Source organism: Phaeoacremonium minimum (genome assembly GCF_000392275.1).
Source record: "Phaeoacremonium minimum UCRPA7 unplaced genomic scaffold PA7_03_scaffold_132, whole genome shotgun sequence".
NCBI classification, from domain to species: Eukaryota; Fungi; Ascomycota; class Sordariomycetes; order Togniniales; family Togniniaceae; genus Phaeoacremonium; species Phaeoacremonium minimum.
In genome coordinates, this window is record NW_006921039.1 from 265893 (window position 1) to 278761 (window position 12869).

A 12869-nucleotide genomic window follows, 5' to 3' on the forward strand; every position below is an offset into this window, starting at 1 on the left:
ATGCCACGCCTCAGACTTTGGACCTTCAACATTCCTCACGAGGGCGCGAAACTCTTAAGACACCAGCAAGGAACAAACGGAAAGGGAGAACTAGACTCAAGCTGATACGTTTTAGAGAGCTCTAGTTCTTTGAGATCTACTATTGAAGGTATGGGCCTCTGAAAGGGTCCTCGAATTCCAGGCGGTCCCATCCGTGGAGAGCCGAACTACTTTAGGATACCACGATCGATATCCCAGCCAAAATGGATGACTTCACAGTAGATGTCCTCAACACTGTCGACCGGGACACCCTTCCGGATCAGGATGACCGTGAAGATGCAAGGCCCGAACCTGTCGCTCAGGCTGCCGCTGCGGCTGCCGGTGAGCAGCCCAGTCCTCGAAGATGGAAAGGGTTGGCTGCCTTGCGAGAAAGGGCCAACGTGCAGGACAAACTCCTAGAGAAGTATGTTGGTACAGAATTAGACAAATACGTATATCAACCGTGCTTGCACATGAACATATCTCCTTTGGTTCATCTGCAGGAGTTGTGACGTTTTGCTAATGCTCTCCCTAGGCTCCTACAACAAGTCATCCCTCCAGATGATGGCCAAGTACAAGATACAGATATTCCGGATGATAGCATGCCGGCATACTCACAACGGCCGGGGTTCAACATCACCACTATGTCGAACAACTTCCGGCGCTTCAACGCACGCATCGGAGTCATGTTCAAGTTTCAGGCCCGCGTGGTCCGGCTGCTCTCCTGGCGGCGCACCAGCCACACACTGTCCTTCCTCGCAGTGTACACGCTCGTCTGCCTGGATCCCTACCTCCTCCCCATCCTGCCCCTGGCCATCCTCATATTCGGGGTGCTCATCCCGGCCTTCATGTCCCGTCATCCCTCGGAGGCTTCCGAGCTCAACTACTCTCCGCGCGGGCCGCCCATTGCGCCGGCGCGCACTGTCAAGCCGGTCAAGGAGCTCAGCCGCGACTTCTTCCGCAACATGCGCGACCTGCAGAACAGCATGGAGGACTTCAGCGTGGCCCACGACGCCGTGACCACGCGCTTCGTGCCGCGCGCCAACTTCTCCGACGAGGCGGAGTCGTCGGCGCTGTTCGTCGCCCTCGCCGCCGCCGCCGCCCTCATGTCCATCGCCTCGCACCTGCTGCCCTGGCGCCTCATCTTCCTCTGCGCCGGCTGGGCCGCCATCATCACCGGCCACCCGGCCATGGCGCGCATGCTCCAGCGCACCCGCGGCGCCTACGCCGGGCCCGGGTCCGACGCCGAGGCGCGCGCCCGCTCGCTCGTCGACCGCTGGATCGCCGCCGACATCATCCTGGACAGCGCGCCCGAGACGCGCGAGGTCGAGATCTTCGAGCTGCAGCGCCTGTCGGCCGCCGGCGAGTGGGAGCCCTGGCTGTTCAGCCCCTCGCCCTTCGACCCGCTGTCGCAGCCGCGCATCGCCGGCGAGCGGCCCTCGGGCACGCGCTTCTTCGAGGACGTGCTGGCGCCGCCGGGGTGGGAGTGGAGCGAGAAGAAGTGGGCGCTCGACCTGTGGAGCCGCGAGTGGGTGGAGGAGCGCATCATCACGGGCGTCGAGGTCGAGACCGAGGGCGAGCGCTGGGTGTATGATATCTATAACGAGCAGGAGGCCGCCGTGGGCCTAGCAGAGTCGCCGCCAAGGGCGCGCGGGAACCTTCCACAGCGGCCACCGAATGTGAGCTGGGAAGAGGGCGAGGAAGGGGAGGGAAGAAGAGGTGAGTGGAGGCGCAGGCGGTGGGTAAGGCTGGTGAAGAGGAAGGAGAGAGCTCCAACTGCTTAGAATAGGAGACTCTTCAGATTTCACGACTTATGAACAATAACATGCAAGACGTATTAATTACCTCAAGAGGAGCTGATATTTCCAGTCAAGGCGTGATCCTTTGTACAACTTGCCTAACATGATAAACTGATGTCGGGCACCAATGAGAGAGGTAACTATACCCGTCCACCACATCTGTTGAAGTATTATCACATTGTCAGACACAGACAAAATATGAAGCTGTCATTGATACAAGACTTGGCAACGACCTCTCACATGAATACGAGGCACAGTGTGTCCAATACACCAGCCTGTCGACGTAGATTGAAGTACTTAAGGACCTGGGATGTCAAAACGACTCAACGCCCATGGATATCAAAAATGTGAATGAATGCCCCCGACGCCACATGTCCATCTAAATCCGTCGTACCCTGCAGAGAATTGCAATCCCAAATGCTGTAGCGAATGACCAAAACTCCCTTCCCTGATCCATCCAATGCTGCAAGCGGAGAGTCGGCGGCCGCCCTCGTCTCCACGTCACGTCACTCTGTAATGGCCATCTTGTCGATGATCTTGTGAATTCCCCTGTTTCGACCTTTCCCTTCGTCAATCTCATCCGTCAGGCGCCTCGCGCGGTCAATGAGGACGTCAAGCACTTTCTTGGTGTATTCGAAGCTGCCGGTGCCTTCCATGTATTTAACGGCATAACGCTTGACCTCCTCATCTGTGGTCTTCTGCTTCAATATGTTCAGTAACTGGAAATTCGTCGGGTCCGAACGCACGCTATGAATGACCGGGAAGCTAAATTTGCCCTCGGTCAGGTCCTCACACATGCCCTTGTTCTCGCTGTACACCCGGGAGAAAAGGTTACGATAGTCGTCTTGGATCTGGAAAATTAGCCCGATGAGGTTGACAAGGGGCACACAGTCAATGAGAGACCGTGACTCGGCCTGCATCAGCTTGATACCCAAGCGGAACAAACCGCCCGTCTTGTTGCCGACCATCTCCAAGTAGTCGTCCTCGGTCGGGCAGGTCAGAGTGTCGCGCCAGAATAAGTCCATGCCCTGCCCGCGGTGTAAGTTCAGCAGCTCTTCCGTGAAGATGTTGATGACCTTGCTGTTCCGCAGCTTCCCGAGCTCCTGTAACGCACAGAAGTAGATGTAGTTGGCGCTGTTGATCGTCTGTGGCACACCAAAGATGCTGTGCGCGACCGGCATGCCCCGGCGCAACAGGCTGTTGTCCTCCACATCGTCTACCAGCAACGAGGCCGTGTGTAACATGCCCACCACCTTTGTGATGACCTCGAGGCTCTCGGGAGGCACCTCCAACCAGGCATCAAAGGCCTTGATGAGCTGAGCACGGAAATCCTTGCCGGGGTGGTTGTAGAGGTAGTCGAAGGGGCCGAGGACGACTTTCTCCTTCTCCTCAGAGAAAGTCTTCTTCGCTGCGAAGTTGAAGTCCTCGTGAGCGTACCGCGATGGATCGGGAGGGGTCGGGGGTTGAGTTCCCATGTTCACGAGGAAAGATGTGGATGTGACGGAAGCCTTGCGACTTCGGGTCGTACGATGATGGCCAATCCAGTCACCCTCGGCGACTGGCCGCAGAACACTCTTGGAAGGAGGATGAGGCACGTTATATCCGGTGCTCGAGGAGCGCGGGGGGATAGCGTTGGGAGACTGGAGAAAGGAAGCACCGGCGACAGAGGTAGAGGGCATAGTCGCAGTTGCAGTCGAGGTCGCAGGCTCCTTCTGCGAACGTTTGGATAGGAACATGCGGGCGACTGTGAGGTAAGGGGCCCGTTTTCTAGGTATACGTTGGGGTAGGGCTGCTCGGGTCCGTTGGGGGCTTATACACGCGTACCGATTGGTATACGTGTATATTGCCTGACCTAGCTTGCTTGGATGCTGTGGAGGTGGAGTGTCGACGAGGTTTGGCTTGTGAAAACGTTGCCGCCTGGTGGAGACCAGAGATCCGGCCGCTCGTATTGGTGTTGACTCGATCCCGCGGTAGTCTAGCTGCAGCACCTGAGGTGACCTGGAGCTAGGCAGCGTCAAAAGGCTGCAAACGGAGCTGCAAGAGTCGGCGGGCAAATGCGCCGTTGGTTATACCTTGCGTCTCGACTTCACCTACGCATCTGGTCAGCATGGCATGATCTGCACTCTGCGTGTTGAGACAAGAGTCCTGTAAGTCTTGCGCAGCCTCATTGTAGGGCAGGACAAGACAGGATGTGACCAGAGCTGTGCCTCTCCAAAGTGGCAAGCTTCAGGCCAACGAGGAGGGGTCGGGTAGCGGGGTGGGGGAGCTGGGACACAAGCGGGGGACCGGGAGGGCGCATACCTCTTTCCTGCTTACCTGCGCTTTGGGAGACTTATCACTGGGTGATTTTTCGATGCGACTGAGGTGCGCTTACAGAAGATGCAAGTTTATATCGATGAGGTCTGTAAAAGTGCAAGGTTGTTGGGCTACACGATGTGTGCTGGGCATTTAAATGTGTAGGAGGGAGTGAAAGTTGCAAGTTCGCATTCACTGGGAGGTGTGCCCATTACATACGTCGAAACTCTGGCTCAACTAAACCACATTCATCAACTATCCAAGCCATATCCCACCGGCCGGGGGAACATGGCGATGGAGGTGCAGCAGGAGGCACGAGTGCAGGTGCTTTGACTCAGGCCCAAAGATGCAGGTCCCGTCATGCCCACATCTGGGCATCGTAGCATCTCCATCCATCCAATGTCTTCCAGCGTCGGGCCTATAGGTGATCCGCCTGGCGACGATAAAGGGATGCGGTGAAGGTAAGCCTGCTGCGAACCGGTGGTATCCCTACGACCGTAAACCCTGATATGGACTGGGCAGCCTCCATTCACTGGGATAAGCACGCTGTCGACAACGGACAAGCAGCCGAAAAGAGGACAGTGCATGATCTTCTAGAAGGGGTTCCCGCCGCTTCCCTTATGCAGTTTCAAAGGCGCTGTGAGGCTATTGCTGCATACCCGGTTTCACACTTCTCTTCCCCTGCGCCATGCATCCACACAGGTGCATCCTCTGGCAGGGTGTGACCGCCACGCTGCTCATGGCTCTATAAAATGGAGTATACCACAGCAAGACCTGTCAATGTCGGTAGTTGGAAAAGCTTGCTCAAGCATCTTACTGGGAGTGTCCCAACTTTTCCCCCCAGCAGTCGGAAGTGTCGGAGCTCACGAGGTCGGCAGTTGACTGCTATCGAGAGAATGTCGGCTCACATGACGGTCACCATGACTCGACATTCTTTGAGACTCATATACCAGATCAGATATACTAGTTGCTTTCGAGGCCTCACGACCACCTGACCTTGCATTTCATACAAATCATTCGCCAAGTTAGTCTACTCAGTCAGTCAGCCAGGAATGAAATGAGCAAGCAACTCAGTCAAGGATTCTGACGACCTCCTACAACCTCTGAACAGAGCTAGCTCTCCATGGCCTTAACCGTGCATTGATTCAAGACAACTCAAAATGCCTTCAGACTCTATATATGAGGTTCATTCCAATATTATTAGAGACGTTGCAGTCATCACATAACTCATCTACCCTACATATGTTCTAGACTGGTTTGTACTCTAATACGTGCTCCTGCTGGTGATAAAGCCCCACCACCGATCTGGGGAAGCTCCCGGCGGTCCCACTTACCTTATCCACAGGCTGCAAGTCTAGTGTCCGGTTGCTCAGACAACATTGCTAAGACAACATCGTCAACTTTGGAATTTATGCCCAGTATCTCCTATCTGGTTGCGACACACGACTTATCTCCCATGGCCTGCTCTCCTCTGTGAAACAGGATCTTCCTCCCCCTTTCTCCCCATTGATACCCGATCAGCCTTTTTGCCTTCATCAGCCTTGTATTAACACTCTACATCCATCTCAAACGGCGTCATTCTATTCGACAATTGTCGTCAACAGTCCTTTCAGTCTTTCCATATCTTTGTCTGCATTCGCATCGCATCTTCGATCAGGTGTTCTTGGTTCAGCAGCAGGAAGAACATTTGATACCCAGCAACATCTTGTCTTTACTTTCAATCAAAAATCCCACACAAACCACCACAATGGAGGCTCTTCTATCACTAGCATTTGACAATCTTTCTTCTTACGATGGGCCCAAGATCAAGAAGGGCATCAAGCAGGTCGACAGCCTGCTTGCCCAGATCTGCCTCTCTCAGCAGAAAAATAGTCAGAAGAAAGACCAACTGAATGATCCGGGTAAGGATGGCCCGCCAAATCCTCCACGGCGTCGGCTCTCCGACTTGAACAACGATCCCGCCTTCCACGAGTTCTTCAAGCTGCAGGAGGGCTTCGAGTGGAATGTTACGATGCGCCTGGTCAATACGTTAGACCGTCTGATGGCGAAAGGGAGCGACGGACAGAACGACTTGTTGATCATGAATGCGCTGGATCTGTTACAGGGGCTGCTCGTCCTGCACCCTCCAAGCAAGACGCTATTCGCACGAGAACAGAACATGAATGTAAGCGAACCTCTAATCTTTCCACCAGCGTCGCGCCCCCATTGTGCTAATGGTGGTGTCGCTTTTCATAGCTTCTCCTCGATCTCCTCGAGCCAGTCAACTGCCCTGCTATCCAGTCTGCGACTCTCCTCACCCTCGTCGTCGCTCTCGTCGAGACGCCCCAGAACACACGCACCTTTGAGAACCTCGACGGCCTGCTCACAGTGACCTCGCTCTTCAAGTCACGCTCCACCTCACGCGACGTGAAGCTCAAACTTGTTGAGTTCCTCTACTTCTATCTCATGCCCGAGACGCCCTCCATCCCGAGAGCCGATGCCCGCGATTCCGTTCCCGCAATGTTGCAGCGCAGTCCTAGTAAGCTCGCCAAGGCATTCAATAACGGCAACGGCCGCCGGCGGGCCAACAGCGACAGCGAGGAGACACGCACGACGGAGGAGAAGCAGGCGCTGCTGGGCCGCCACTTGAATAGCGTTGAGGAGCTGGTCAAGGATTTACGAACATGCACGCCGTTCGGCGGCGTCGTCGCCTAGACCAGGCCTAACAAACTGTCCCGTGTACACTACTGTGCTCTACATTTCCTTGTTATGTCCGGCGTTCATCGGGGTGGCTGTTTAAGTCGTTGGCAAAAAAGTTTTGCGCTGCCGATTGCATATCTTTGCTTGGTTTTCTTCTATGTCAGGAACAGTGGCAGGGGCGAGTTGTATAGATGGATAGGCGTTGGCCCCCGCTGCATCATTCGGTACATAACAAGATTAATAGACGACATCTCTCGTGAGAAACTCATCCTTCCCTCGTTCGATCCTCCGCGTTTGTGACCGTGCTCAGGGTGCTGTGACCCATGGTAGGCGAATCCAGCGGCGACTGCGCGCTGCTGGCATCTCCAACAGGAGGGGACGGTGATGGTATGGCTGAGCCGTACAGCTCAAATCGCCCGTCAACTGTTTCCGGAGTGGGCACCTGGTGCACGACAGACGGCGTGTGCAGATTACTGTCCAGCGTGCCGCCGTCACGCACCATCCTCTCATTCGAGTCGATCTCCACCGGCACAGCAATATCATCCGGAACGTGCGGGTCGGTGGGCACCGCCCGGTCCTGAGACAAGTGGCCCGGTGAGGACGCCGGGTTCGATGCCACAGTGAACGGGCCCGGCACGGCGGCAGGCCCAAAGTAGTCAGCTGCCAGCCCGGGGAGACGCTCCGGCCGCGACGGCGTGACATCCGAGGTAGCCTCCGTCATTGGGCGCCCGGCCTCGCCGCCTTCGACATATCGGCCACCACCGCTACGCCGGCGGGAGGACGCAGTCTGGCTGCGAGAACGGCGCCTCCGTAGACAGAACCAGGCCAGGCCACCAATCAACAGGCTTGCGCCGACGGCCACGCCCGCCCCGATGCCCCCTTTTGTGGCCGCCGAGAGTCCGCCGCCTTGCTCGACGGCGACAACGCCGGAGGCAGTGGGAATAACGGTCGCCTGGACGCAGAAGTTGGAGCCGCTGACCTGTGTGCAGCTCTTCCCTATGGCGCAGCATCCTCCGCCTTCTTCTGTTGGACATGCGATTTGACTAGTCGTGCAGCCGCTTGGGATTTCAGTCACTACGGCGCTGGCAGTACTGCTGGTTGCCTTGCTAGTCGACAGACACCTCCGCCCTGAGGCGCATTGAGCACCATACGGGCAGCAGCCGCCTCCGAGAGAGGATGGGCACAGGTATTGGCTGGTCGATACGCACGGGCGAGGACAGCATGCCGCATAGACAGAGGTAGTCGCTGCAGACAGTGTGGTGATGGTCGTGGTTGCGTTACATTGATACTGATCGGTTCCACAAGGCGAATCGCACTGTGATCCGATAGCGCAACATCGAGGCTGCCAACTTTTAGGATCTACGATACAATAAGTGTCGTCAGAGCAACATGCCGTGGCATTGATGTCGTTGCCTATATAACGCAGGCAGAATGTCAGCTAGGGACGAGGCTCGGATCATGAGCGTGGTGCGTATAAGTGATCGCCTACAAGGATGAAAGCCCGCATTGCAACCTGTCTCCCGCTTCTGCAGGGGAGAGGCGGCCAGGTAATAACGAGGAGAGAGGGCATTCATGGAGTAGTCCATGACTCCAAGCCGATCTTGAGCCTGTGCATGCCGATAGAAAAGCCCGAAGGCCAGAACGGCACGGAAGAGCAGCATTATGTGAGTCAACACACAATTCTCGATCTCAACACCGAGTTACACTAGTGAGGAGAAGGCGCCGACATCTGATAAGAATGCTCGCAACGGCAAGTGAGCGAGCAGTCGCATTACACCTCTATAAGACGTCATAAACTCTGAAGAAACTATCTATGAACGGATCCAAATGTCATTGACAGACGATCACGAGCATAAAATGTCAGAGCAGCTGCGTGGTCAATTCAAATGCAAAGAAATACGAAAAGGCAGAAGTTCTGCTGGATGGTGATCACAGCTCCTACAAGTCCGCCAATTTGGGCGGCAAGGGTTCGTCCGCCGACTTACCTAGCTTCCGTCAGCTGACAGAGGCGAGTCCCGCCACGGAAGGTCCGTAAGTTGGCTGTGAGTATTACATATCACCCGTGCATAAGCCGCAAATTGCAACAGGGTGCATGTAAGTGGGCGTGTGTCCAGCACAGCTTGGGGCAGCTGAGCAAACCCATGGGCAATAGGTGTCGTGCGGATCACGATAGGTGGGATTGTCGAAGGAGGGCACCATCCCGCGAAAATCGGGTTGCATTTTCAGGCGAGTACTACAGCCTTAGCGCCGTGGTTCTGTTGATCTCAGCGAGAGTCGAGTACCTCTGATTTCACCTACGAATCTACAAAGGTAGGAGCAGCTTTATCGATGTTGATGATATGAAGTCAATTAAGTCGAGTTTAGTGTTCTCAAGCGGAGCTCCAACCGCCCTAGTTCTGACTAACGCCACGCTCTTCGCAATACTTCTCAACCTCCTTCTTCAAAGTCTCCTTCTGTCGATAAGCAAGGTCCATGATAGTCTCGCACTGATCGCCAAGCTTGTCTTGTTCGCCCCCAGTGATGTTCTCATAAAGGGAGATCATCTCCGACAGCACAGCCTGCAGCTGATTCGGGAGCCAAGTGACAATAGGACTGCCGCCGGTAGCGGTAGGGTGGCTAGTCCTCTTAAGAATATACTCCTTGCCAAAACACCAGTGCCTCCATCTGAAGTCTCGAACCTGATTGAGGATCTTAAGCCACAGTTGGCGAGACTCCTGCAGCAGTTCTTTTTCTTGACCGTCTGCCACCTTGACGCTAAGGCTGAGGGCAGCGTCCTTTAAACCAACCTGAAGGCTCTTGTCTCGGACAAACATTAAGAATTGACGATGGTTGCTTGGGCGATACTGTCGGAAGTCCTTCAGGATCTCTGTCAATGGCGTCTCAGGCATGGGTATTTGAAGGAAGTTATCCATGAGTGGGATCATTGAATCATTCGCCCCTGACTCTCCACGGAAGCTCATCGGCTCTCCATCATTAATGCCCTCGTAGACAACACCGTTGGGAAACATTGACTGCGAGGTGATACCGAAGATGAAAGTACGGAAGCTGGTGTAAGACATCGGCTTGGACTTCATCCACATGGTCTCCATGGTGGCGTTGATTGTCTCAAGAGCAGTGAGGATGTCGCGAAGGCCAGAGTTAAGTGACTCTCGCTCATGGATGCTTAGAGTCGGTTTCGAACAGGCATCAAGGGCTGCCATGGCGCCAGCAACAAGTGGACCAGAGTTCTTTACCATGTCGACATGGACTAGAACGAAACCGGCCTCTGACGACGAGGGGTCGAGGCCATGCTCGAAGGCACGGATGAGACGCAGGTTCGAATAGTCGAGACCTTTCGCTGGATCCTCCAAGCGATAGTTGAAGAGGGCATATGAGCCGGCATACTCCATGAAAGGCTTGAAGCCAGTCCTATCAACATGTTAGTCAAGACGTCGTCATCATTGAACAAAAGTGTCTTCATACAGTTCGGCGCATCGAGCGATGGGCCGTGAGATGTTGGCCGGCAAGACATCTCGGCCGAGGCCGTACGACTCGCCACGCATGAACCTCTCATGGCATGGCTCAAGAAGATATGCCGAGGCCAGGAAGGAGTAGTCTCGATAGAGTGCATTCATGAGAGGAAGGTTATCTTTGTATTCGTCGACGAAGGGAGTGAGGTCAGGTAGTTCTTCGTGGACAGTAGGGCCTAGCTTGCTATGAGCAAGGAGGCCAGGCTCCCCCGACAAGGTCTTGACAGGCATCCGTTGGAGGATCGACTCCAGGGCATCGAACTCAGATGGCAAAGAAACGATTGGGTCCATGCGAGGCAGAAAGCCCCTGGGTTTGGAGACCATAAAGGCGGGCATGGACATGTCGTCCGGCCGACAATCATCGAGCACCTGAATGGCGGTGTCCATACCGTCTAGAGAACCCATCTTAACACAGATAGTCAAAATTGAAAAGTGTTTGAGAATCTAAGAGTTAAGTGATAGAACACGTGACAATTCTTCGAGCCTTGATGGTTTGGAGAGACCAAAACTCTTCTGAACTTCGGTAGATGGGGCCGGCGTATATAGTCAAAGGCCGGAATTCTTCCCGCGATTCCAGGCCGAACCCGGCTGCAGATGGCACCTTTTCATCTTCAAGGAGGGGAGAAATTATCCACTCAGAGATAAGGGCTTTCAAAGGACATTATGGTCTCTACAAGCTTAAGACAAGCCTACGATGTCTTCATCTCATTTGGTTGTATGTGTACGCGGTCTCAGGCGCGAATAAGGGCTACTTGCTCCTTTTCCCTAACATGCACACATCCTTAAGCAACCTAATCACAACAACCAGATCATTCTAGAACGAAAGACTCCAGATTTTGTGGGAATTCTACCGTCTCTCGTCGTGAAAGCTCCGAGCAGTCCCGGGAGTCGTGACGGGAAAGGGATGAGTTTTGGTGTCGTAATGAAAACCCATCTCCACTTTCAGCCCGGTCTTCGGCATCCGGTAATGACACTAGGCCGGAAGATCCCCGGCCTGGTTTAAAGACCGGATTTTGGTTGATTTCGGGGTTGTCCCTGGTGAAAATACGGAGTGAAGAAGTCTATGAGCGGTTACATAAGGGGTAAGTGATTGATCGCTGGTGTGGTTTCCCCCCTCTACATACCAGGGTAACAAACCTTAATTTATGAAGGAAAGGATGCTAAAGACGAGGGCCAGGGTGCTTTTTTGAGAGCTCGAAGGTTCTGTTTATTACTATAGCTTCAACAACTTCTGTAAGGTAGTACTCATTTGCTAAGGATGATAATACTACCGAACTCACGTTTATCACCCTGGGCGGAGCAGACGACTGACAACTTCCTCTTCCTCTTCCTCTATTAGAAGTGGAAGGTCCTCTTGCAGGATACAAGGGATAAGAGTCACCTCGGAATCTTCCCCTTGTTTTTCTCTGTAAACATCCTCCTAGATGTCGATGTTATTTTCAGCCATTAGAAGTAACGGGTTCGGCACCCACTGACTCACAATCATGATCACCTTTGGCAAATACTGTTACGATGACACCATTAGACGGTTGTGTAAATTGTGTTATAGGTAAGATGCTATGGAATTGTTGTCGTGTCTCACTTTGTTTGCCTTTTGGGCGTCTATGTGTGGGGCAGTCGAGTAATAGAGGCTTCTCACACTGGCAATTGATTTACCTTTGGCCCTCACCGACAAGTATGCCACTGTCTGCATGGCAATCTGGATGGAGAGCATCATAGGTGATGACTAGTCTAATCGCGAGGTTTTGTAATTTTCTTAGAATGGGGTGGGGAACGCGAAGGAAGCGAAGAATGCCATGCTTTGGGTCTACGGGTGCATCATCACTCGGATGCAATCGAGTGGATAAGCAAGGAAATTGACGGATGACGACCCAGATGTTCCGACATAATGTCAACAATGATGACAAACACGCTGCAAGCTTGTAGCAGGAGGATATTTCACCAGTTATCATGTTCAGATTTAAAACCTTTCCTGAAGTACTATTGGAAGCAATATCCTACCACTCTCGTGATAAGATATATTCAAGCGAGAAAATCAAGTAGGCGCCATCGGCGACTGGATAATACCTAGACTCATTATATCCCAGGCCTGTCTGAAGGGGAGTGCGTCGGGAATCTGGTTGCTCACGATTATTGAATAGCATGCACTATAGTTGGCCGGTCGTGGTGAGCCGCTGATAGTGTGCGGTCTGGGCAGCTCTCAGAAAACCAACATTGATCAATGGAAACCCCGCCCATTTTCGGGGGCATCGCAAATGCTGTAGGACGTATTTCAATCGTGATTCTTCCTTCACTTGAGATCATGTGTGAAGATGGCGATAGCATTGCCAGAAGGAAGGGCTATGTGTGCTGAGATCTCAATCTAGATAGCACGGAAGAAAGCAGGCCACAATAAAAGGGCGAGCCTTCAACCAAGACGCATCGACATGAGATGCTTGAACATTTGCACTCAAGAATATCCCATTTGCAACACAACAGACTTGTTGCTGAATACCGCACTATCTTAGGTATCTAGATCCTGGGTACTCGAAACGTCTCATAGTCTACACCTCTGGAGAGCAAGTTGCTC

The 12869-nt window shown here is 53.6% G+C and overlaps 4 protein-coding genes across 4 annotated transcripts; 2 read left to right on the forward strand and 2 right to left on the reverse strand.

Annotated features, from left to right (window-relative positions):
* Positions 1–242: 242 nt before the first annotated feature.
* UCRPA7_1823 (putative peroxisomal pex24-like protein) lies at positions 243–1802 on the forward strand (the record flags this gene model as incomplete). Its single annotated transcript, XM_007914402.1, has 2 exons — positions 243–442; positions 554–1802. The coding sequence occupies 2 exons, from the start codon at positions 243–245 to the stop codon at positions 1800–1802; spliced, it is 1449 nt and encodes a 482-aa protein (XP_007912593.1).
* A 521-nt stretch (positions 1803–2323) lies between these two features.
* On the reverse strand, positions 2324–3553 carry UCRPA7_1824 (putative geranylgeranyl pyrophosphate synthetase protein; the record flags this gene model as incomplete). The annotated part of the gene is made up of 1 exon (XM_007914403.1): positions 2324–3553. One exon carries the CDS (start codon positions 3551–3553, stop codon positions 2324–2326), a length of 1230 nt encoding a protein of 409 aa, XP_007912594.1.
* A 2306-nt stretch (positions 3554–5859) lies between these two features.
* Positions 5860–6806, forward strand: UCRPA7_1825 (putative cell division control protein; the record flags this gene model as incomplete). The annotated part of the gene is made up of 2 exons (XM_007914404.1): positions 5860–6276; positions 6348–6806. The coding sequence occupies 2 exons, from the start codon at positions 5860–5862 to the stop codon at positions 6804–6806; spliced, it is 876 nt and encodes a 291-aa protein (XP_007912595.1).
* Positions 6807–9181: 2375 nt separating this feature from the next.
* Positions 9182–10591, reverse strand: UCRPA7_1826 (putative indoleamine -dioxygenase family protein; the record flags this gene model as incomplete). The annotated part of the gene is made up of 2 exons (XM_007914405.1): positions 9182–10199; positions 10254–10591. 2 exons carry the CDS (start codon positions 10589–10591, stop codon positions 9182–9184), a joined length of 1356 nt encoding a protein of 451 aa, XP_007912596.1.
* Between the last annotated feature and the right edge of the window lie 2278 nt (positions 10592–12869).